Source organism: Sinocyclocheilus rhinocerous, unplaced genomic scaffold (assembly GCF_001515625.1).
Source record: "Sinocyclocheilus rhinocerous isolate Xijiao unplaced genomic scaffold, SAMN03320098_v1.1 scaffold214, whole genome shotgun sequence".
NCBI lineage: Eukaryota > Metazoa > Chordata > Actinopteri > Cypriniformes > Cyprinidae > Sinocyclocheilus > Sinocyclocheilus rhinocerous.
This window is the reverse complement of record NW_015657514.1, coordinates 387,986-413,745: the sequence shown is the minus strand read 5'-3', so window position 1 is coordinate 413,745 and position 25,760 is coordinate 387,986. Positions and strand designations below refer to the sequence as shown.

General features: G+C 36.8%; 1 protein-coding gene across 8 annotated transcripts; it reads left to right on the top strand.

Moving 5' to 3' along the window:
• Nucleotides 1-21,615, top strand: LOC107721227 (poly(rC)-binding protein 3-like). 8 transcript variants are annotated; one of them, XM_016529146.1, is made up of 15 exons: nucleotides 14-334; nucleotides 1,481-1,568; nucleotides 3,359-3,479; nucleotides 5,731-5,754; nucleotides 5,926-5,958; nucleotides 6,355-6,471; nucleotides 8,940-9,071; nucleotides 10,289-10,417; nucleotides 10,775-10,864; nucleotides 12,227-12,268; nucleotides 14,051-14,126; nucleotides 15,032-15,084; nucleotides 16,599-16,768; nucleotides 18,227-18,616; nucleotides 21,270-21,615. In XM_016529146.1, the coding sequence occupies exons 3-14, from the start codon at nucleotides 3,396-3,398 to the stop codon at nucleotides 18,591-18,593; spliced, it is 1,317 nt and encodes a 438-aa protein (XP_016384632.1). In that variant the 5' UTR covers nucleotides 14-334; nucleotides 1,481-1,568; nucleotides 3,359-3,395; the 3' UTR covers nucleotides 18,594-18,616; nucleotides 21,270-21,615. The 8 variants fall into 8 exon arrangements, with proteins under 8 accessions (XP_016384637.1, XP_016384632.1, XP_016384630.1 ...); XM_016529151.1 differs by lacking the exon at nucleotides 18,227-18,616 and having other exon boundaries at nucleotides 1-334; XM_016529144.1 differs by lacking the exon at nucleotides 21,270-21,615 and having other exon boundaries at nucleotides 18,227-18,861.
• Nucleotides 21,616-25,760: the final 4,145 nt, after the last annotated feature.

The following is a 25,760-nucleotide window of genomic DNA, read 5'->3' as shown; positions in this document are numbered from 1 at the left end:
GTTGCCTTCTGTTCTTCTCGGGATTCCCTAATGCATTCGTTCCCAGGATGAAGGTGCTGCAGCATCAACTACGTGAGTATTAAGAACTGAGAGAGCCTCCGGTCTCACGTAGCCTGGGCTAAAGGCTTATCAGAGGCTAAGCCAGAGCGGGGGAAAAAAACAGTAAAGCTAGTCTCAGTCGACCAGAGGTACGGGCACAAGGCCATCTGTCCATTCTCTGAATACAACTGACAACACAGGAGGGCAACTCCGCACTCAGGGAATCATACACACTCTGAAGCCTCAAATGTTAACTCATCCTGGATTGACAAGGCAAGAAGAGTTGGTGAAGAAAGTAAGTGGCATCTTCGCGCTGTCTAGAGCTCCATCACTTCTCAGGTCAGTTTGCTAACTTCAACCCAAAGCTGCTCGTCACGCTCAGGGACTTCCAAAGGACAGGAACAAATAGGCGTATTAATGCTTTTCTGGCAGCAACAGTGCTTTTGTTTCATCTTTGACAAAAGGAAAACTGTTGTTTATATCTTTATGTGACTGTATATACACTATATGACACTGTATAGCCTTGTTTATACGTTTACATATAATTATAATAATGCAGTATAACACGATATATCTTAATCGAATTTATTAAGGTATATGTTGGCTATTTATATACATATCTATCTATCTATCTATAAAACAAATATAAATTATGATGAGCTTAATAAAAATAAATGTCATGTTTCAAAAATATTGCTCCAGGTTTGGGCAGTAATATTACATGTTATTATTGAATGGACCTATTCAAAGATAGACATTCAGTAATATATACCGAAAAGTTTAGTTTGATTAGTTCATTGCTGTGTATAGAAATCACAATACTGTACAGTGTAAAACAACAACAAAGGCTTGGCCATTAGGATTATGTATTTAAAACAGACGGATCATTTCTGAAGTCTAATGTGATCCACCATTTACTTCTCACATCAACATTTCAATGGCAGCCGCATAAATTATTTAAATTCCTGATTCATAAACACATTTGACATTTGAAAAACAGCGTGTGTGATATCTATATTCGGGCTTATTAGTGCTATGCAATATGATGGCAGAATGTTTTCAGATGCCTGTTGACAAGCTTTGGAAGGACAGAAATGGGTCAAATGGGTTTTAGCATTAGCCAAACAAATCCGGGCCTATAGGATTAGACAGGATGGCAGCAGTGTGTTTGATGCATTTACCTGATGAAACAGCACAGAACTAATAGCCACACAAAAGAACAGGCTTTATACACCGTTTGTTATTGAACTCAGCCATCATATCTCATATTAAGAATGCTGAATCTATAACTCATTTCGTAGCTTCCATATTAGGAGTCTTGTTCATGATTAAAATGGAATTCTCTGTCTTTAACAAATAACCCTTTTACTGGCTTCGATATTAAACAGAAGCAAAAAAACAAAAACAAATTATAAATATATAACATTTGTTTCTCTTTTAGTCTATTCAGCGGTTCCCGTCTCTTTAGCAAGTTCCTCTGCTGCTGGAGTGTCATGGAAAAAGGGACCACATTTCATTTAACAGCTTATGTAAGTCTAAAAGTCATATTCTAGTTCTGACACTACATAGACTAATACTTGTTTAAGTTGTTTATACGTTTTCATGTAATTATAATAATGCAATATAACTAAATCTAAACTAATCGAATTTATTAAGGTATATGTTGGCTATTTATATACATATCTATCTATCTATCTATAAAACAAATATAAATTATGATGAGCTTAATAAAAATAAATGTCATGTTTCAAAAATATTGCTCCAGGTTTGGGCAGTAATATTACATGTTATTATTGAATGGACCTATTCAAAGATAGACATTCAGTAATATATACCGAAAAGTTTAGTTTGATTAGTTAATTGCTGTGTATTGAAATCACAATATTGTACAGTGTAAAACAACAACAAAGGCTTGGCCATTAGGATTACGTATTTAAAACAGACGGATCATTTCTGAAGTCTAATGTGATCCGCCATTTACTTCTCACATCAACATTTCAATGGCAGCCGCATAAATTATTTAAATTCCTGATTCATAAACACATTTGACATTTGAAAAACAGCGTGTGTGATATCTATATTCGGGCTTATTAGTGCTATGCAATATGATGGCAGAATGTTTTCAGATGCCTGTTGACAAGCTTTGGAAGGACAGAAATGGGTCAAATGGGTTTTAGCATTAGCCAAACAAATCCGGGCCTATAGGATTAGACAGGATGGCAGCAGTGTGTTTGATGCATTTACCTGATGAAACAGCACAGAACTAATAGCCACACAAAAGAACAGGCTTTATACACCGTTTGTTATTGAACTCAGCCATCATATCTCATATTAAGAATGCTGAATCTATAACTCATTTCGTAGCTTCCATATTAGGAGTCTTGTTCATGATTAAAATGGAATTCTCTGTCTTTAACAAATAACCCTTTTACTGGCTTCGATATTAAACAGAAGCAAAAAAACAAAACAAATTATAAATATATAACATTTGTTTCTCTTTTAGTCTATTCAGCGGTTCCCGTCTCTTTAGCAAGTTCCTCTGCTGCTGGAGTGTCATGGAAAAAGGGACCACATTTCATTTAACAGCTTATGAAAGTCTGTAAACATTTCAAAAGCAGTAGTTTTCAAAGAGGCCTAACAAATGAAAGCATTGGGACTCAATTAGAATAGATGTGCTCATGTTCTCGCTTAAATAAAGAAAATGCACTCATTTACTGCTCCTAGCTGCAGGGCCTCATTAGAGGAATATGAAAGGCATTATTAAAGGGAAATTTAAGACAATCTCCTTACACTTCCTCTGGTCTAACGCTGCCTCATTTTTTAGTTTCGCCCATGAATGTGCTCTGTGATCTCATCTGGCTTAGAATCGATTCAGATGGCGATAAGCTCGGTTTTAAAGCGCTCGTCATTGCAGAGATGGGAGGAATGTGGGAACAGACGACTCTCTGATAAATTAATGGGCCTTGTTAGACATGGCCACACAAAAGTCACTTGATCCAAAGGCCTAGAAAGACACAAGTGGCTCTTTTTGAGTCTTATCAAACACAGTCACACCATTTCTATTAAAGCAGAGCCATTAGAGAGGTTAGGCAGGACCCCGCTCACCCGCCCGGAGGGAAATAACGCCCAACTTAATGTCAGAGCAGAGCAACAGGTACCCACAGCTAAACAAAATGAACGCATGACCGAATAGACATTTACGGCTGAGAAAGGTAATAGCAAGGAATTATGAGTTGTCAAGACTGAAATGTTTGCTTACTGAAATTCATCTCATATCTCTTCTGACTGAACTGGTAAATTTGTCTGTTTGCGTGCACAGAGACAGTCTGTTTGAAGCATCTAGACCCAAGAGAAGAATGAATATGAATGAGAAGGAGGGAGGAATATGTGAGGGGGGGCTAAATGTCACCCTCACCATCCGCCTACTAATGCATGGCAAGGTAAGACACATCTCTGATCCTCACAGAGCTGTGCTTGTTTTGTTTTCGGCCCTGTTTTGCAAGCGCAGCCAGTCAAGTAACGAAACAGTACTTGAGAAAGATTTATGAGTGTATAGGTGATCATTTTAGATTCTAGATTGTCAATATAATTGATTATAAAATGTTTTCTTTTAGATAACATAATCAGAAATAGTATTGACCGCATACAGTGATAATATTTCTTCATAATCTTTTCTTATGACAAGGTACATGTAGTACTCTGGGTCTGAAATGATGGGTGTGATATGATGAAATGAGGCTGCATTTATGCAACTGAATATACAGTAAAAACTGTGATCCAGCACTGCCTCATTTTTTAGTTTCGCTCATGAATGTGCTCTGTGATCTCATCTGGCTTAGAATCGATTTAGATGGCGATAAGCTCGGTTTTAAAGCGCTCGTCATTGCAGAGATGGGAGGAATGTGGGAACAGACGACTCTCTGATAAATTAATGGGCCTTGTTAGACATGGCCACACAAAAGTCACTTGATCCAAAGGCCTAGAAAGACACAAGTGGCTCTTTTTGAGTCTTATCAAACATGGTCACACCATTTAAAGCAGAGCCATTAGAGAGGTTAGGCAGGACCCCGCTCACCCGCCCGGAGGGAAATAACGCCCAACTTAATGTCAGAGCAGAGCAACAGGTACCCACAGCTAAACAAAATGAACGCATGACCGAATAGACATTTACGGCTGAGAAAGGTAATAGCAAGGAATTATGAGTTGTCAAGACTGAAATGTTTGCTTACTGAAATTCATCTCATATCTCTTCTGACTGAACTGGTAAATTTGTCTGTTTGTGTGCACAGAGACAGTCTGTTTGAAGCATCTAGACCCAAGAGAAGAATGAATATGAATGAGAAGGAGGGAGGAATATGTGAGGGGGGGCTAAATGTCACCCTCACCATCCGCCTACTAATGCATGGCAAGGTAAGACACATCTCTGATCCTCACAGAGCTGTGCTTGTTTTGTTTTCGGCCCTGTTTTGCAAGCGCAGCCAGTCAAGTAACGAAACAGTACTTGAGAAAGATTTATGAGTGTATAGGTGATCATTTTAGATTCTAGATTGTCAATATAATTGATTATAAAATGTTTTCTTTTAGATAACATAATCAGAAATAGTATTGACCGCATACAGTGATAATATTTCTTCATAATCTTTTCTTATGACAAGGTACATGTAGTACTCTGGGTCTGAAATGATGGGTGTGATATGATGAAATGAGGCTGCATTTATGCAACTGAATATACAGTAAAAACTGTAATATTGTGAAATATTATTACCATTTAAAAGAACTGTTTTCTGTTTGAATATATTTTAAAATGTAATTTACTCCTGTGATGAAAAAGCTGAATTTTCAGCATCATGACTCCAGTCTTCAGTGTCACATGATCCTTCGGAAATCATTCTAAATGATGATTTGCTGCTTAACAAACAAATTCCTTATTATTATTATCAATGTTGAAAACAGTTGTGCTGCTTAATATTTTTGGAAACCATGACACAATTAGTGCTGTCAAACGATTAATCGCGATTAATCGCATCCAAAATAAAGGTTTTTGTTAACATAATATATGTGTGTGTATCTGTGTATATTTATTATGTATATATAAATACACACACACACACACTCACACACACACACACACACACAGTATATATTTTGAAAATATTTACATGCATTTACATGCATTTACATGCATATATTTAAATGCATATAATTTACATTATATAAAATATATTTAATATATAAACATAACATATTTCTTAAATATATACATGTGTGTGTATTTATATATACATAATAAATATGCACAGTACACACACATATATCATGTAAACAAAAACTTTTATTTTGGATACGATTAATCGTGATTAATCGTCTGACAGCACTAGACACAATACCATTCAAAATTCTGGGGTCAGAAACGGACACATTAAGTTGATCAAATGTGACAAAGGAGACATTTATAATGTTACAAAAGATTTCTATTTAAAATGTTCTTTTGAACTTTCTATTCATCAAATAATCCTGAAGAAATGTATTAATTTCCTGTTCTCAACATTGATCATAATGAGAAATGTAGTGTTAACAGCTACACTCAATACTGTTTCTGATTGTCATCTAAAAGAAAGCACTGATAATCTCCAGTTTACCATGCAATCATTTAAGATTAACTGAGATTTTGTCTGGTTTGTGTGTTTCTAGGAAGTTGGAAGTATCATTGGGAAGGTAAACAATTCAGTATTATCCTGATAATTGCATTATCGAATTAAGCATAACTTTGAGACTTTATTCTTTGGTGTTCCTAAGCACTTTTTACTGTGTTTAAATACGGCTTACAAACTAATTGTAATATACACATTCTGATAGAATTATGATTTTTCTCTTGCTTTGTTTTAGAAAGGAGAGACTGTCAAAAAAATGAGAGAGGAAGTAAGTGCTACATTGATCTTGATCAAATAGGACTAATCATTGCATATATTATCATTGCATATATAGTTATTTTAATTTATTTAAAAATATCAAAACATCATTTTATATTTCACATAGTAAGGTTTTTAACAGTTTTTTCTTATTAACACGTTATTAATGCTGACTAGCTGTGTAAAGATTTAAAGAACTCATCTGGGTGGCCACATGTATGTCAAAAATTAGACCGCAGAAAACCGTCTGGAATCATTTTCAGTTTCAGAGCAAAATCATCTTATTATCTTCACGATCAGTTCAATGGTATTTCACTGCCAGAGGGTGCAAATGTCAGCCTAAAGGCGAGACTGATCAATTAAACGTAATGCAGCACAAAAACTCAGCTTTTCTCTGTGGATTCAGAGTGGAGCCCGGATTAATATATCTGACGGTTCCAGTCCAAAGCGCATTGTCACCATTACCGGACAGTCTGAGGTCATCTTCAAAGCCTTCGCCATGATCGCAGAGAAATTTGAGGAGGTGGGTAGTACACTGTAAAAATATTAATGTGGATTTACACTAGGGATTTACTATTTGCCATACTTTCACATTATACAGCAGTAGTTGTGCAATTTATTACAGTTACATTATTACTGAATACAGTGAAATCACAGTGAATAGGAGCAGGAAAAGGCTGATCACAGTTCAGTCACAATTGTCTGTGTCTGCATTACAGTGATCTTTTATGTTTAGACATTAACTGTAATAGTGTGGCATCCACAGTAATATGCCTGCATTGCATGCATAAATTATGTGGTTGCATTTTTTTTTACTGTTTGATGGTTTATTATTATTTAGCTACTTGTTCATATTAATTATGTTTATTTTTAAGACTATATTTGATAATTATCAGAGTTCATGGGTTTTATATGCCCGAGAGATCATACTAAATTTTGTACTATTTGTAATGGACAACAACCACTTACCTCACCACAATATTGCTAATCCCCCCTCCCTTAATTGTTCATTAAATTAATATATTTCTATAACTTACAATGTTAATATGTACAGCGAAGTTTGAGTAATGAGTCAATCACTTGCTTTATTTTATTCATGTTGCACAGTGAAACCAATTGTGTTCTGTAACCATTATGGCTTTTAATTAAATTAATTTAAAGCAAATTAGGTCCAAGCCAAAGGAAACGCTGATGGTGACTTAACTATTGAAAACTATTAAACTTTATTTTTTATTATTTTTGGTGATATATATATATTAGGGCTGTCAGTTTATCGTGTTAATTAATTAGTTATGAAAAATAACCCGATTAAAATATTTTAACGCACTGGCCCCACCCCCAGATCTGTACGTCATCTTACATTTCATACAGTTTACTGTTAACAAATATGATGCAGGGCAATAACTCCATAAATGCAGTTATGCCATAAAATTCAAGATATTGGGGCAAAAAATGCCCCTGCATGAGTTTTTGTCTCATATTTATATAATATGATAAGCAATATCACACCAGCAGCGAGAACAATATCACACGAGTGCTGGTGGTTTTGTCACGAAGAACACGAGTGCAAATGTGATTTTCAGTTCAGTAAATAAGAAGTTAATATTGTGCAATATTTTAAACACAATATTGTGTGTTTTTATTTGACGTATTTTGCCAATGTAAATATTACCTATAAAGTCAGAGCAGAATGGACCCTGTTTACAAGACTGTGATGACGCGTTTAACAGTCATCAGCATCATAGATCCTCTAAAGTTTTTCATATTTGTATTTTTTTTAAATGTATGTACATTTATAACACTATTCTTTGTATTATATCACCTTTGCATCAAATTACAAAAAAAAACTAGTTTACACTAATGCACGGGTGTTTCTAATGCAGCGTCTATGGGAAGGACAGTAAATTTGACATCGTTCTCTCTTCTGACTGCACTATCGTGGAGTTTTTCTTTTGCTATTTGAGCAAATGGGGATGCAAAAAATATATTTGAGGTACTCTCCAATTCACCGCTCTTCAAGTTAACCCAACTATGATGACTTCCTCTGCTGAGAAACCCGGAAATGTGAAAAAGGTCAATTTTTGTGCGTCTCCGAACAACACAGCGGTGTTTAGGGCGAATTCCAAACAGAAATGAGCATTCATATGCCCTACTCCCTTCGAAGGGCAGAGCCCTTACTTCATTCCTGAATGAATCAGCTGTTTGAATGAATCGACTCATAAAGACATTTAACGCCACCTGCTGGTAGTTTTAGTTTCTTCTTTAGAGTAACATTTCATTTATTAAAATAAATAAATAAATAAAAAAACATTAAAGGGACAGTTCACCAAAAAGAAATAAATAAATAAATTCTGTCATCATTTAGGCTACTCACCCTCATGTTGTTTCAAACCTGTATGACTTGCTTTCTTTTGCACAACATAAAATATGGTATTTTGAAAACTGTTGGTAAAAAAGCTGTTTTACTTACCAGTGACTTTCATTGCATGAACAAAAAATACCGAGATGTTTCTCAAATGATCTTCTTTTATGTTGCATACTTTATGTTAGGCTGTTGTAGCCTAAACATTTAACACAATAATAGCTTTACATTATCTTTTGGGGGTATTTTCACAGCCAAATTTAGTTTGCGATTAATTAGATTAATCAATCGCAGCTCCCTGTAATTAATTAGATTAAAATTATATATATATATATATACACACAGTATCATAGTTTTCTTTGGCTAAATACACACTAGGTAATTTGCTGTGGTGTGTAATATTAAAAAGAAAATATATAATTTATATATAAATATATATATAAATTTTTTTTTTTACATTTTTATATAACACAGCATTACCTAGTCAGTATTTTATTTCATTTAAAAAAACTGTCAACTTGTATTCCTGCAAGTTTTTCTCCCTTATAAACTTGTTTTTATGAAAAAATGACACTGACTTGACACGAGCTGAATTGAGCTTCTTTCTGATGCATATGCATCTCTTTCAGGATATCCTGGCATCTATGATAAACAGCACCGTGACAAGCAGGCCTCCTGTGACAGTGCGCCTCGTCTTCCCCGCCAGTCAGTGCGGTTCACTCATTGGCAAAGGAGGCTCGAAGATCAAAGAGATCAGAGAGGTAGATATTCTAGGTAGAAGTTTAATTGTTGGCAAATGCGCAGGGTTTGTAATGCAGGTCACAGCGGCTCCCAGATGATGCACGGAATGATCCGTTAAACAATTAGTTTCCGTTGTCTCAGCGGCAGCAAAAACACTTAACATCAGCATGATTGATTGTCCTCATCAAGATAGAACTTTTTATTCCTGAGCACAGGGGCCCGATCGACTCAGGCTTCCACTAAATCCACACGTTATGAGACAGCCCTGAGCTGTAATTTCCTAAACTCTTGAACTCGCTCACTTTTCCTCGAACTTATCTATTCATGGCTTTCGTTGATGGAAAACAAAGCGATTCATCTCAAAAGCGGAACCATTCGTTGTCATTTAGCTGTTGAAATTGACATGAGGAGAGTGACTTTTGCTTGAAGGCTTTGTTTTTTATTCGGCTGGTGGATCACATTGAATAAATATACCTGTCCTCGCCGCTGAGGGCTGTGAGGGGTGAACTGGCTGCTTTTATTCCCAGTTGCTATGAATGTCTAGGACAGGACGGCCCACCAAGGCCTAAATAGACTAATATTTATATACAGTATCCAAATAGCTTGACCTAAATAACTGGCCAGACGATAACAATGTCAGCAGGAGAATAGCTGTAATACAAAAGGGACAGTATGGCACACTTTTTTTGCTAGTCGCTTGGAAAGAAATCAGAATTGTTAATCTTACTATCTCCTCAGTGCTCAGATAGGAAACTTTTCAAACTTTATGAAAAATGTTAATTGATAATTAGTGGTTGTATTGCAGTTAATCTGCGTAATATAGACACTGGCATTTAAAATGATACTTTCCTACGATCATTAGGTAAGCTATCATTAAAGAAATTATTGCACAGCTCTCTGGAACAAGTGAATGTGATTGGTCAATATGGCATCACTGCAAAAACTCCCTTTTGGAACCCTTGATTTTAAGACTGCAGGTAATAATTCTAATTAAAATCAATAATTCATGTCTGCACATTCATTTAACTGCCGAGTAGCTGTGTAATAAGCAGTATACTGTACCATAATTTGCTCATTATTGCAAAGTAAACCCAGGCAGACAGGGTGACCAGGAATGCGGATGTGAAGTGACCTTATCCTTTTAAATGTCACTACTGAAAGAAATATGAATGTCATTTGTGGCTTTTCTAATCAGCCCGTCCAGCGTGTGTTGACTAAAAGCATTGCTGTATGACAGAGCACAGGTGCCCAGGTCCAGGTGGCAGAAGACCTACTGCCTGACTCGACTGAGAGAGCCGTGACCATCTCAGGCACCCCTCGCGCCATCACACAATGCGTGAAACACATCTGCACCGTCATGCTGGAGGTTCGTGAGCGTGCACGTGAGAGCGCGTATGCTTTTTAATTAAAAAAACGTACGATTATGCACGATTTCCCTTGTGCATAAATGTTATTTCAAGTGGGGAATATTTTTCAGGTCTTTTTCACCTTCACACTTCATTTGCATTCACTTCAGCGCATGGACTACATGTTAAATGCTCCTGTTTGCTTCATTAGTTCCCAGCATCCAACCTTGGATGCCTTTGTTTTGCAGGATTTTCCCTGGCCCGCATTAACATTGGGCTTTGAACAGTAAAATCCAGTGAGGCTTAACAGAGTTCTAGACACATACTGCCTAAACGCCTTCGCTTTTGTCCTGACTGTGCTTGTCTCCCTCATTTAGTCGCCACCTAAAGGAGCCACCATTCCGTACCGACCCAAACCCACAGCGGGTGGCAGCCACACAGTGTTGGCGCAACCCCATGCTGCGTCGGTGAGTTCTCCATCTATCTCTTAATGTAGAAACCAAACCATACAATCGAAACAGCCCTTCATGAGCATTAACGATTCCATAGTTCCCCTCAGTCCCAGTGGGACGCTCTAAGTGTGGATATTTACGCTAATGATTAGACTGAGATCAGCTGGTGGAATAAATCTCCCCCCCAGAACCAATCAGTACTAGAGTCACCAATTGGGCCATTGGACCATGCCAAGTGCTCTTAAACATGCAGATCAGACTCGCTTTGAATCACTAATTTAGATCTGTAGGTGTTTGAATTGGAAAGCTTGTAACTAATCATAAATACAGCTATATATAGCTGGACTAAACAATTAATTCATCCATCAGTATTCCATTCTATTCTATTGTTCTGGTCTTATGAAATACATACTCGTAAGGGCATGTAATCAAAGCTTTGACCCTTTAATTTTGATATCTCCTCTTGGTATGTTGTCCAAAGGGCTTCTGTTGCTCATTTGAGTGATCATGACATTTAGTTTGACTAAGGTGAGAAATGCAAAGGCTAGTTGTCTGTATAATGAAAAATCATGTCAGCTACAAGCTCTCTGGAGGATTAAAATGCTAAGAAGTAGTTTAGTTCTGTATTTTTTAATTAATTTTTTGCCATGTTTGATGATAGCATGGGATGTTCATGTGATGCCCCCTCGTGGTTATATTAAGAAGAGCTTGACATATTTCAGTCATAAGGTGGAAACCTGGCAGTGGAATTATAACAACATGTTATTGACAAAGTAGTCTTAAGTAGACAGACTTTGATTTGTGGTGTAAAGTCTGGTCCACTTTGCAGCTTATTCTGGTTGAGAGCCACCCCCTTTAACATGAACAAAGCGGCCAAACGCTGTTTGTTTTGTTTTACGTGTTCTTTAGGGGTGAATTTTGTATGAAATTAATCATAACAACTACTGACTCATCTAAAAAAACAAATTTGAAATATGGCACAGAAATTTCCCTTAATAAAGGAAAGTGGATGAGCAAATTATTGATTACTTCACACAGCAAAATAGTTTTGCTTGTTTATAACTACATACTACTAAGTATTGCTAACAAGATTTGAAGCCACTAACTTGGCAAATCCTCAAATGTGTTAATATTATCAACTTGTTTTAAATACTATTTTATTTGATAAAATCCTGCTAACCCCAAATGTTACAATTTGCATTGCATTTAAGCCAACTGTTTTGAGCTTGCGATTTTCATAAAAGCTTTCTAGGTTTTTATGAAATATGCATAGAATGGACTGTGGGTGGTCCATGGGCGTGCAATGTCATCTAATGACCAAGCTGCAAATAAGCGCTTGTTATTTGTTCTAACCTAAACATGTTATCTGTTCCACAGGCATTTGCTATTCCAGGACAGTTTGCCATTCCACCCCAAGACGTGAGTGTTAGTCATACTGGCTGATCAGTATCACTCACAGCACACTTCACAACACCACTGCAGTACCCCAGCCACATCCCACCTTTTACACAATCACAATTCTCCCACTGCATTCCTCTCACACACACACACACACACCTAAGTGCCGATATCCCCGATATGGTCTCTGCCTATGATCGCTTCTTTAATATTTAGTATCACTAACACTTGTTAGTCCTTGGTTATTTCATATCCCTGGTTAAGACACAAGTAAACACAATTAGTTAACAGAATCATTAAAACGTGAATGCTATAATTACAAAGGTTGCAAGGCAGCACTGTATTGACAGAACCTTAAACATTAGGGTTAAGTTTTTTCAACTCCTATGTAGTAAACTTCTAAAATGAATTCCAGTTCACCATACAGGCAATCTGTGTTAAACCATTCACCATACAGACTCCATTCTGTGGAAGCCAATTTCTGATTCAGCCTCGTGCCTGTAGCCAAATCACAGCCACATAGTCACATTGTGACATATACAGTAATGTTGCAATTGCAAGATTTAAAGTCAATGCGAGATATACAGTGAAGCCGTAGGTATGAAAAACAAAGTCGCAATTGTGATATATAAAGTCACTGCGAGATATAACCACATTGTGATAAAGTTGCACTTGTGAGAGTTAAAGGGATAGTTCACCCAAAAATGACAATTCTGTCATTAATTACTCACCCTCGTTCCAAACCTGTAAGACCTTTGCTCATCTTTGGAACACAAATTAAGATATTTGCGAGAAATCCGAGAGCTTTTATTTTTGGCATTTTTAACTTTATTATGATAGGCCGGTGTAGAGGAGATAGTGTAGGGGGGTGAGATCGGGGAAGGTCCTCAAACCTGGATTCAAACTTGGGATGTCAGTAGCGCAAAGGCGTGATATGTTGGCACGCTGCCCACAAGGCTACTGCTGACAACAACGCATCTACCACGTGTCTTTGTGCACAAGAAGTATTCTCGTAGCTTCAGAAAATTAAGATTGAACACTGATATCACATGGACTATTTTAACGATGTCCTTACTGCCTTTCTAGGGCTTCAACGTGGTAGTTCCGTTGCTGTCTATGCAGGGTCAGAAAGATCTCAGATTTCATCAAAAATATCCTAATTTGTGTTTTAAAAATGAACAAAGGTCTTACGGGTTTGAAATGACATGAGGGTGAGAATTTTCATTTTTGGGTGAACTATCCCTTTAAAGTCAGTGCAATATATACAGTAAAGTCGCAGGTATAAAATATATAAATGATAGAAGGTTCAGCATTAAAATTATAAGCAAATGTGATGATGTAATCACAACGTTTGCATACTGTACGGAATTATGATTGGTGTTATTTCTTACATCAATTTGCATTCTGAATTGTGATTGGTCTTGCATGGTACTGTACATGTAGCGCTGCCTCTGCACTGCAAAGGCGGTGTCACGTCATCTGTCAATTCTCACAGACATCAGGCAGAAAACCCGATGTGTGTCATGCCAACTGCAGATCGGATGATTAATTTCACATACTAAGAACCTCTCAAAACTTAAATACAAATTTTTCCTGCATCGCAAGCACTCGAATCCCCCTTTAAGGAAATGCAAATCTAGTTTTTTGATCACCTTGAAGTGGACGGTAAGTCCAAAAGGGGACCTAATAACTAATCTAACTTTGAGACTTGATATGGGTGCTGTTCTGTCTGTAGATGTGAGTGTCCTCTGAAATAATTCCATTTTGATTGGCTAGTTCTAACCTCCCTTCCTGCCCCCGCAGTTGACCAAGCTTCACCAGTTGGCTATGCAGCATATCCCCTTTACCTCCCTTGGGCAGAGCAACCCCACCTTCCCTGGTACGTACCCAGAGCTCCCCAGGGAAGTCTGTCTCTCCCTTTGTCTGTCTCTCTGCCTGTCTTTCTCTCGATCTGTCTCTTTCCCTCTCCACTCTTTCGTCTGTCGTGTCTGACCACCTCCGTCTCATGTATTCACCACCGCATGTTCTACTTTTCCACTCTGAAGAAAATGATGGCGAAGCCGTTTTTGTGGTAAGGTAATAAATATCATAACACTGCCAACATAATGCTGCACATGCTGTGCCATGATACAACCACTAACCAGTCCTGATAGCTCTAGATACTCTGTGTTCGGATGCCAGCCGACGGCCGACGGCTCCTTTGAGCTGTCTAGAAATCTCCAAATGTGTCATGTCACCATAACAACAGCATCATGACGGCTATGTGATGCATATGTGTCACCCCTCAGTCTCTCCTTATATGTGAACTCGTCACAAAGGCTTTCACTCGTTTAACATTCTTCCCTCCTCATGTCCTCCACAAAACCCTCTGACCTGTTGAAACCGGCAGCATTTTCCTAAGCAAACCTGAAGCCCACTCTCACAGCAGCCCACATTTATCATGACAAACAGAGTCCACACATTGCAAGTGCCAGCCCATAATTATTACCATAGAAATAGGGAGTTGAAGAGCAACAGCCTCTCCACAGACGTTTCCGATAATGTGCGCTATTTGGAAATGCTTTTATGGGTGTTTTTGAATCTCAGGCAGACATGAATTAAACAGGAATTCATTCATGACTCACCTGCATAGCAGCCTTAATGCTTTCGTACATTGTGTAATTTTAATGTGATATTTTTTCGACTTATTTGAGCACACTCAGTGGCAGTGTAGCGATGTCAAAAAGTTTCTTTTTTTTCAGCTGATGAGTTGTGTATTGCTTAACTTCCCATTTCCCTGCATAGGTCTGGAGGCCTCTATTGCAACCAGTTCTCATGAGCTGAGCATACCTAATGATGTAAGTTATATTATATGTCATAATCATACATTTCACTTAAAATAATACAATTAACTTTTATTAGACACAATGTCTGTTGCAGTTAATGTTAAATGAAATGCTGTTATTGCTGCGTACACTGACCCCAAAAAGTAAGTCACACTTAAACTATATGAATGTCATTAGATCAAATAAAAGTGAAAATTATTAATAAGCTAAGAATGACAAATTATGCCATATTTTCAAATGCATAATATTGTTCAAAAATATGGTGTCAAAAATATTTTTTAATTGATTTTGTAAGCATCTTATGATGTTCACCAAGGCTGCGTTTATCTGATACAGAAATACAATAAAACAGTAATAGTGTGAAATATTACTACGATTTAAAATAACTGTTTTAATATATTTTAAAATGTAATTTATTCCTGTGATGCAAAGATCAATTTCAGCATCATTACTCCAGTTTTCAGTATCACATGATCCTTCAGAAATCATTCTGATATGCTGCTCAAGAAACATTTCTTATTATCAGTGTTGAAAACAGTTTTGCTGCTTAATATTTTTGTGCAAAATGTGATTTTTTTCCTTGTTGAATTGAAAGTTCAAAAGTGCATTTATTTGAAACAGATTTTTTTTCAAACACTGTAGAAGTCTATACGGTCACTTTTGTCAATTTAATGCATCCTTGCTGAATGAAAGTAATATTTTTTTCTTTCTTCCAAAAAAAAAGGTAGTGTAGGTACTTTTACATTTTATTACCAGAGTTTGGATTTCCATCTAAAATAAGAATGCTGCATCTATATCTATACAAGGATAATAGTCTTGGGAAACATATCTGCTTATTATATCTGCAGCTTGTTGATTCTCATGCACAGCTGACAGAAAACAAGATGCATACTGATTCTCAGTTTGAGGCACTGAGACAACTTTTTATTTACAACGAACCAAAGGTGCAGCAGAAAAACTTCTGCAATGTTTACTTGCTTGTACTCATAGTAACATTAAAAAAAATCTGAGATGTGAATCCTTCCAAAGACCAAATCATCCAACACCAAACAATTATGTATTCATTTGTTTATATTTCACTTTGTTTTTCCAATCATTTTAGATTTTTATTTGCTTTGCATTTATTTTATTTTTATTTTATAAAATGTTTTTAAACCAATAATTTTAATGTACTGGAATATTTAATTTGAAACCATATTTTTGCTTGCCTTAACCTACTTTGAAATACATGCCAATTGACTTGATATTTTGTATGTATTGCAATGACATTCATACAGTTTTGGGTGTATCTTAAATAATTTACGATTTTTTTTATGATTTGCTATCATTACACTGACTCAATGTTACTCTGATCATGTATTAAAGTAATCTGTTATTCAGCACCCACTTGTAGAATCTATTTAGTAACATTCAAGGCATGCCATACAGTAGAGAAGAACAACTTCCATGTCCTAGAGGTTTACTCTCAGCCTCCTTAGACTTTTAATGTCCAGATGTTGTTTGCCCCTCACCCGTCTGTCTCTCAGCTCATAGGCTGCATCATTGGCAGACAGGGCAGTAAGATCAATGAGATTCGCCAGATGTCTGGTGCCCAGATCAAAATTGCCGGGGCCACAGACGGTTCTGCAGTGCGCCACGTCACCATCACAGGCTCCCCAGCCAACATCAGCGTGGCTCAGTACCTCATCAGTGCGAGGTAAGACTTTTCCCTCTCACATGTTAAAGCATTCTGTCATCATTTACTTACCCTCATGTCATTCCAAACCCATATGCTGCTTTTCTTTGGTGGAAATTAAAGGGAGAATTTTTGAAGAATGTTCATGCAGCTCTTTTCCATACAATTCCATACAGTTCGTAGTGATCATGTCTGTTAAACTTCAAAAAAGACAAATTATAAAAGCAGCATAAAACTAGCCCATATGCACTACAGTACAGTAAAAAAAAAAATAAAGAAATGAATACTTTTATTCTCCAAGGACACAATCAAAATTGATAGTGACACTAAAGACATTAACAAAACAAAAATCAATAAATCATGTTATTTTAAACCTTTTCTCAAGAAAAACCTTTTGCAAGATTCCTGCAAAAAAATAATTAATCACAGTTTCCACAAAAATATTCAGAAGCACGAAAATTGATAATAAGAAGAAATGTTTCTTGAGAAGTAAATCAGCATATTAGAAAGATTTCTGAAGGATCATGTGACACTTAAGACTGTAGTAATGATGCTGAAAATTCAGCTTTGCATCACAGGAATAAATTACATTTTAAAATATAAAACATATTAAGCTGTAATAATATTATGTATAAATCTCAATTTAAAAAAATTGACCCTTATGACTGGTTTGTGGTCTAGCGTCATATATGATTAATGATTAAATATATATCAAACCTATTTTTGATATAAGAGTTACAATGAAATTCAGTGAGTAGCAACTTAAAGGGGTCATATGATGTTGCTAAAAACGCCTTCTTTCTTTGAGTGAACATTTGGGCAGTGTTATGCAAATCTTTCCACATAGTGACGTAGACATGTGGGGGTGTGTTTAAACGAGGCGTTTTAGGAGGGCGTGGACAAGTCTTAACTTTTAAAAAGAATATCTCTTTGGGTTTGAGACTTTAGTCTTTGCAACTTTAGGGATCTTATCTATTCACGAACAGCTTGTAACACTCCAAATAGAAAGGAAAATTTGAAATTGCATCATATGACCCCTTTAATATGAAACTTTCTAAATATCTGTCTTGGAATACAGTGCAAGCTGGGTAAGAGCAGCCAGAACATTCTACAAGATTTCTCCTTTTGTGTTTTACAGAAGAAAGAAAGTCACGAGAGCAAGTAAACATGATGACAAAACTTTCATTTTTGGATGAACTATTCCTTTCCCACAATCTGTTTTACATAATGGTGTAATACTTAGGAATTTGACAGCAGTCATCTCACCCATTTGGCACTCCTTTATTAATTCTCATCCAGGCATGTTAAACCCTTATTATTATTCCTTCTTGTAACACATAACATTCCCTAAATTGATTATTCTTTTCTCTATTTCTCTCACCCCCTCTCTCCTCTTGTATGCACCATAACCCCTCTATTAACCCCACACTTGTCCTCACACCCCTCCTTGTTTGCGTGCATCTGAATGTGTGTTTGCAGTTTAGAGATGGCTAAACTGAGCATCCAGGCTGTGTCATCCTCCTCTTCCAGCACACCTATCGACCTCAGCCTGGGCTTCTCCCAGTCCACCCCCTCCATCTCCGCCTCCACCGCCTCTTCCATGGCCGTCCTGGCTGCTCCCCCCTCTGCTATTAACGTCCACTCCCCCTCGTCCTTCCCCTCCATCCCCAGCGGCCACTACGCATTTCCTGTTTCCAGCCTGCTTGGCATGAAAACCGTCCCCCTGCTGGCAGTGCACACAGCCACCTCCGCAGGCCTCCCGGCCGGCTTCACCCCCTACACCGCAAAGTTCCCCACCTCGTCCAGCATCAAAAAATCTGAGCGGCAGAAGTTTGCCCCGTACTGAGCGGCCGTAGTCTTTACACATCAGTAATGTTGTATTTGTTTATTATTCATTCATGAATATTAAGTAGATTGAATGTGTTTCTCCCCACCCCATATTTTTTATGTTTCTGTGCAATATTTTACAAACAAGGAATAGTGAGAGCATGACAAGATTAATCACTCCTTATATTGTCTTCCATTTTGTGTGGCGTTTCATTCAGAAGTGTTTGAGATATTCATCTCGCACCATATAATTTATCTGACACGGCACCTGTTTTATTTTTTTTTAAAGAAAAGCCAAAAGCCAGCAAGAACTTGATTTATTGGTACTATGCAGCTTTTTTTTTTTTCAAGAAAAGCCAAAGCCAGCAAGAACTTGATTTATTGGTACAATGCAGCTCACAGTGTTGTGTGTGTATATATATCTTGGAGTGATCTTTAATGTGCTGATTAGAATGGCTGTCATCATTGTTATTGTATCACAACACAATATACAAAGTCATTTAAAAGAAAGTGTCATGCTCTGCCTCTCATACTGATGTTGTTATTCAGACTTTGACCTACTTTATTAATATAACATTATATCACAACTTTTTTTTCTGCAAATACACTTTTTAATTAATACTGCAGAGACACAAGCCACAGCCTAGTCAGAGAGGGTCCTTGCCCTGTAATAAGGGGGCCTGTTAGGTCCTTAATAATATGAGGGACCCTCATACTAAAATATATTTAGTAGCTCTATATTATCATGTATTAAAACCTATTAGAAGTTGAAAAAGTATAACATTACATTGTTTCCAAAATTAAATAATTGGCTTTTATAGTGTCACTGTATTAACAGCAAAAAAGTCTGGAAAATATTTACTTTGTATTAGGATCACAGTGAATCATTTTTTTCCTCTACCTACTACTCTATTACTGTTAGATGTCTAAACCTGAGAAACATTTACATTTAAATTTATGTGTATGGTTATTTTCGCAATGAATATTGTTACAATAGCAATTAAAAATATTTATTTAAAGCTGCAGTCGTAAGTTTTGCCTCTTTGTCGCCATCTCTGTTTGAAAACCTGGAATTGCAGATGTGTGCGGAATTATCTAGCTTGCGTGGGTTGTGAGTCGGCACGGCTCCAGCGCGGATGAATCTAATGTTCTGAAGAGTATGTGTGGCAGTCAGTCACCGCACCGGTGTGGATATTTACTGTACTTCGCAATCACAGATTCTAGCCTACGTCTTGGAATATGACCCAAATAAGAATTTTCACCGTATATTGCCATCTGAACAAGTAAGTAACAAGTCTGCCACGTTTGTTCTGACCAACTGAGGAAAAGAGCATTACCATAAATCTCGCTACCAATGGTGATTAAATCTAAAGATCGGTTAGCTCATATCACATCAAACCGCTCAAAATATTATTATTGTTATACTTTATTCTCAAATGATTAATGATAACAACATCAGCATTGGTGACTATGAGTATAATGTGTATTAGCGTGTAGATTTCAATTTCTGCACAGTCTAATCTCTAATTGTCATACCATTCGAATTTCATATTAAGAAATTCTTTTAACCCAAAAAGCAAATTATGCTCCCTTCAAACTGGTTTTCTTTAAAATACAAATCTTTGTAATCCCAGGCTATCTTGAATCAGAAGCACATTTATAACTGGAATATAATTGAATTTCATTCACATTTGTTTCATAAACACATAATCCTTTATGGATTACAATCTACCATCAAAATGATACATTTAATTATTCTGGCTGCTGTGAGAAAAGGCTATAAACGATCGGCCACCTGCAGGATCCTCACATGCGATAGCCTAGTAGCCGGGACAAATTCTTTATGTTTACAGACGTGACGTAATGACGCAGTGCCATACTCGAATTTCCCGCGAAAACTAGCTCAAATATTGATTTCGGATCATTTTTAACCAAAAAAAGTTACGGACTGCAGCTTTAACATTTAATTTTTTTTCCTTTTCAAAAGTTTGGGGTCAGTAAGAAAAAAAGAAATTAATACTTTTATTTAGCACAGATGCATTAAAAGTGACAATAAAAAATATTCTATTTCAAATAAATGCTGTTCTTTTGAACTTTATATTCATCAAAGATTTCTGGAAATAATAATAATAATTAGAAATGTTTCTTGAGCACCAAATCAGCTTATTAGAATGATTTCCGTAATTGAATGATTTGACACAGATGACTGGAGTAGTGATGCTGAAAATTGCAAATCATAGAAATAAATTGTTTTAAAATGTTTTTACATTGTGTAAAAACATACATTTACACTGTATTTCTGATCAAATAAATGCAGCCTTGGCAAGCATAAAAACGTCTTACAAGAAAAAAAAAAGTATACTTTTGAATGGTAGTGTATGTGTTTTAAATATTTTTTGTTTTTCTCTCTCTAATTTCCGTGGACCACTAGCACTCGCTTGCAGCCTGTGGGGGTCCCAGGACACCAGCTTGAAAATAGAGCTTGAAAATAGAGCCTACACTTTGTGTTGATGTAAAACAATATCCAATAAAAAAATTTTTTTGTTCACTCAGCTAAGCCAACTGATGACACTATGATACTGTGACACAGCAGACCCATGCTTCTCATGCCCAGCAGGGCTAATTATCAGAAGTAACTGTTTTTAACAATAATTTGATCTGTTCTTCTGTATCTGATTGTGTGTTTTCCTCCTAGGCTGTCCTCAGTGATAGCAAGTCTGAGGCCACTGTAGTGCAACATTTACAGCTCTTATCATTAATCTGTGATTGGATTACCCCAAAGCCATAGTGGACTCTTATGGACTCAAGAAATCCTGGCTACATGATGAAAATTGTTTTCTAACTTGAAAACCATGTATTAAACCGATACGCTGTCACTGTAGTTTTTTTTAAATGTGTCAACCATTCAATGTAAGACATGCATTTGTGTTTGTTTTTAGATTGCTTTTTGAAATTCTGCATACGACAAATCAATGTACTTTTGGCATTAAATGTAGAATTTTAAAGTCATTCTTTAATTAAACAACAGCTTTTTATTAGTACACACAGACTTTCTAGTTTCATTTTATATCCAAAGGTGATGTCCGGATACTGACATGCATTTATGAACCTTTAATGAAATGAAACATTCCCTATTTCATTGCATTTCAGTGCCTGGCCTGTTGTGATTGAAGTTAAAAGGTAAAAGCAAAGAGTTTTCATGGTGCTCCAGATGCATATCTGCTGCCTTGTGTCTTTCAATAATACATGCAGTGCTTAAAACAGGGTTATTTTGGATAAAGTAAGCTGGTCTCTAAGAACCAGAAAGCACCGGGGAAAGCAGTTTTCCTGCACTGTACGTTATTCACATTTGTCTTGTAGAGAGCTTATTTTGTCCTCCTTATCAACCATTTGTTTCTGATGGATGTTTGCTGTTTTGTAAATGTCATCAGTACGTCACTGGTTTACTGGAGAACAGACACAGTGACAGGCTGAATGCTATTCATCTCAGTCAGATGCAGAACATAACATTCCCATTGGATCTGTGGATACTGCTTGAACAAACAGTGCATCAAAGCCACTCATTTTCATGCATTCAGCATCCACATTCACATAAAACTGCATGTTTTCTCATGACTCCTCTAATAATTTCCTAAGACATATGAATGCATTATAACATATGCTTTACCTTTATCGTGGATGTTTCACGACAGCCTTCTTTCGAGGGTCCTTTGACACATTTTCCTCCCCTAGAAAGAAAGAAAGGCCTCCATGAATATTAATAGTTTGTCTGAACTTTTTATCCTTTAGCAGAAATGTCCACAGAGACATCAGTTGGTTCTAGACAACAAACTTTGTCTGGCAAAAATCGGAATGAGCTTTTCGTCACCCTTGTTTTAGAAACTACTTTTTCACAGGTACTGCTGGGACAGGCTTCTCTGCAGGTTGCTCGATCATGCATGTGGTCTGAGCGAACCATTACCACACTGTCACTCACTGCACGTAGAGCCCTTGTCCTGTTATCCAGGAGCAGAGGCCCCATTCAACTTTAATCAAATAACTTCTGCTTTTAGAAAAACACTCTCACACTAAGAATTTGACCTTAAACCTGTCTGCTGGAGGATCTGAATCGCATTTGTATGCCAAATACAGGTTCACAGTAAGGCTGGACTGGATCAATTGTTAATGTGCATGGAAATGTAGTGTCAGAAGAGGACCTCCTGTATTCTGTACGGAGGAGGTTGTGGTGCCAGCAGCTTGTGCTCTGTTGTGAAATGTAGTGTTGTGGACATTTATCCCTGCCTCTTTGTTAATGTTGAATTAATGATTTTCCCCTCTCACCCCATCAAAAGATGATGATGGAAATGGCTTCGACCGACCCTGAATAATCAATTATATTAATGCAGGCCTGTGCTGGATATGAAGAGCGTTTCTTTAAAAGGACGTAATCATCTGGCCTCAAGCACCACTGTCGTTCTGTGTGTATGTGTTTACAAAACTGTCCCCAGAAGTTGGCTAAATGTGACAGCGTCCTTTTGGGGACATCTGGGGACATTCTCATTTGGAAAAAAAACAATTCATAAATAAAAATGTTATTTCTAAGAATCCTAAGAATATAAAAAAAGATTTCTTGTAGGGTTTAGGGTTAGTTTGTGGTCCTTATTATTAATGTTATACAAAAAAACAGAACTCTATAGTATGTTCTCATTTAGATAACTAATAAATATGTGTGAGTGTCTGCTTAGCTATAGTTTGGGGATAAAATTATGCACTGAAGTTAGATACGGTTCAAAGGATTGGGGTCAGTAAAATGTTTTTGAAAGAAGTCTCTTAAAGTCACCAATGCGGCATTTATTTGATCAAAAAATACAGTTAAAACTGAAATTTTGTGAAATAATATTACAGTTTAAAATAACCGATTTCTATTTTAATATATTTTAAAATGTAATTTATTCCTGTGATCAAAACTACATTTTCAGCATCATTACTCCAGTCTTCAGTGCTACACGATCCTTCAGAAATCATTCTAATATGCTGATTTGCTGCTCAATTTATGGCATCCTTGCTGAATAAAAAAAATATTAATAATAATAATAATAAAAACTTACTGACCCGAAAATTTTGAATGGTAGTGTAAAACATTTCAGAAATAAAATAACTTCAGTAATTAATTAAAATAATAAATAATTACATTAATATAATATAATAATTAATATCAATAATATAATTAGTTTATTCTAAAAATGTTTTCTTTTATAGGTTAGTCTGCAGTCATTATAAACAGATCTATAAAAAACAACATAAGTCTTACTGTAAGAACTTACAATGTGAATATCAGCTTTAGATCAAAAACGTGCGAATTTTAACGCATCTAGAACGTGTTGTTTATGCGTAGAATACGTGTTGTTTACGCGTGAAAAATCGACATGTAATTTACGCATATACTACGGGGCCGTTGAATGCTTGAATCTGACTCTGTGTGTCTCTGTCTCTCTCGCTCTCTTTCTAATAACTTCATTAATAACTGCATTAGAATGCTATCTCAAGCCTCCATTACCAGCTTTAAAATGACGTTTTGGAACTAGCAAAAGAGGCGTTGGATGAGATGCGGAAGAAATAATCCTACTCACAATAGCGATTTAAGTACAAAAACCGGACGAATCCCTTTAAATATATAATCTGATCGATGTCTTGAGGTGTGGTAACCGTAGTATAAGCGGAATAATTGACGATGGGCCGTTGAATTATTAGAAAAATAATGCACCTACGGCCCGGAGTCAACTATTCCTTATGTAATTGACGCTCAAACAACGCGTAAACAACACGTATTCTACGCATAAACAACACGTTCTAGACGCGTTAAAATTTGCGCGTTTTTGGCTCTAACGGCCTTCCATACACCACCCGATTTTTGTAACCGTGCGTACTTTGTACTCTTAAAGGTACGATATGTAAGTTTTCACCGCTAGAGGGCGCGTATTCAAAACAAACAAAGAAACAAAGGCATAGTTTGATGACGCCGTGACTGAGTGGGGAATCATGGGAGTTGTTATCTTCATCCCCACAGCTGACGCAATCAGACGGGACTCAGGCAGAAATCATGTTCATGGATGAGCTAATGTATTAAAGATTTATTAACATCATAGTATGGTGGGAAGGCGTGGCCTAATGGTTAGAGAGTCGGACTCGTAACCCAAAGGTTGTGGGTTCGAGTCTCGTACCGGCAGGGATTGTAGGTGGGGGGAGTGAATGTACAGCGCTCTCTCCCACCTTCAATACCACGACTGAGGTGCCCTTGAGCAAGGCACCGAACCCCCAACTGCTCCCCGGGTGCCGCAGCATAAATGGCTGCCCACTGCTCCAGGTGTGTGTGTGTTCACTGCTGTGTGTGTGCACTTTGGATGGGATAAATGCAGAGCACTAATTCCGAGTATGGGTCACCATACTTGGCCACATGTCACATGTCATGAAGCAGAGTGAGGTCTCTTTCTATATTTAAGTCTAGACTGACAACCTACATTACCTTGGGTGATATAGTGTAATGTCCACGTAGTCATAACAGTCGTGCCTAATGTGAATTTCAAGCGCTTCCGCTGCTTCCGGTCGTGCGTATGTGGGGTAAAGCAGCGCTGTTTTATCATACGAGATACATTTAGTTCTGTTATAATGCTACTCTGTGCGGTCGTCACCTGTCTAATAAAACGCATAATATATTAAAGCGTCTTTGGTGTTTCCATGTTTTGTACAAAACAAAACCGGAAATCGAGGGTGTATGACGTCATTGGCAGGCGACACAATGACACTATAGACACGGTCCGTGTCACTAGTTAAAATTGCTTATTTCTCTGGATTTAAACATTTTTCGAAACATTTGGGATAATGTAAGTACACAAGTCAGCAAAATATATAACACTGTTCTAGTGTTTTTTTTTAATATTTTAATAAAAAAAATCTTACATATTGTGCCTTTAAGTGTAGAGTTATGATAAAGGCTTAACAAATATCATCACATACACATAAAAACTCCATATATGCGTGTGTTCTGATTTCACTATTCATAACCGAAAAAAATCAACTACATTCAGTACAAATCGTGGCAGAAAAGTTCAATCCTCATGTGCATTTTCATCAGTTTTATACCTGCACATATAAATGTCAAATGTCTCTTTGTCCTCAGAATCTCGTGATCAAGGCAAACACAGCAATC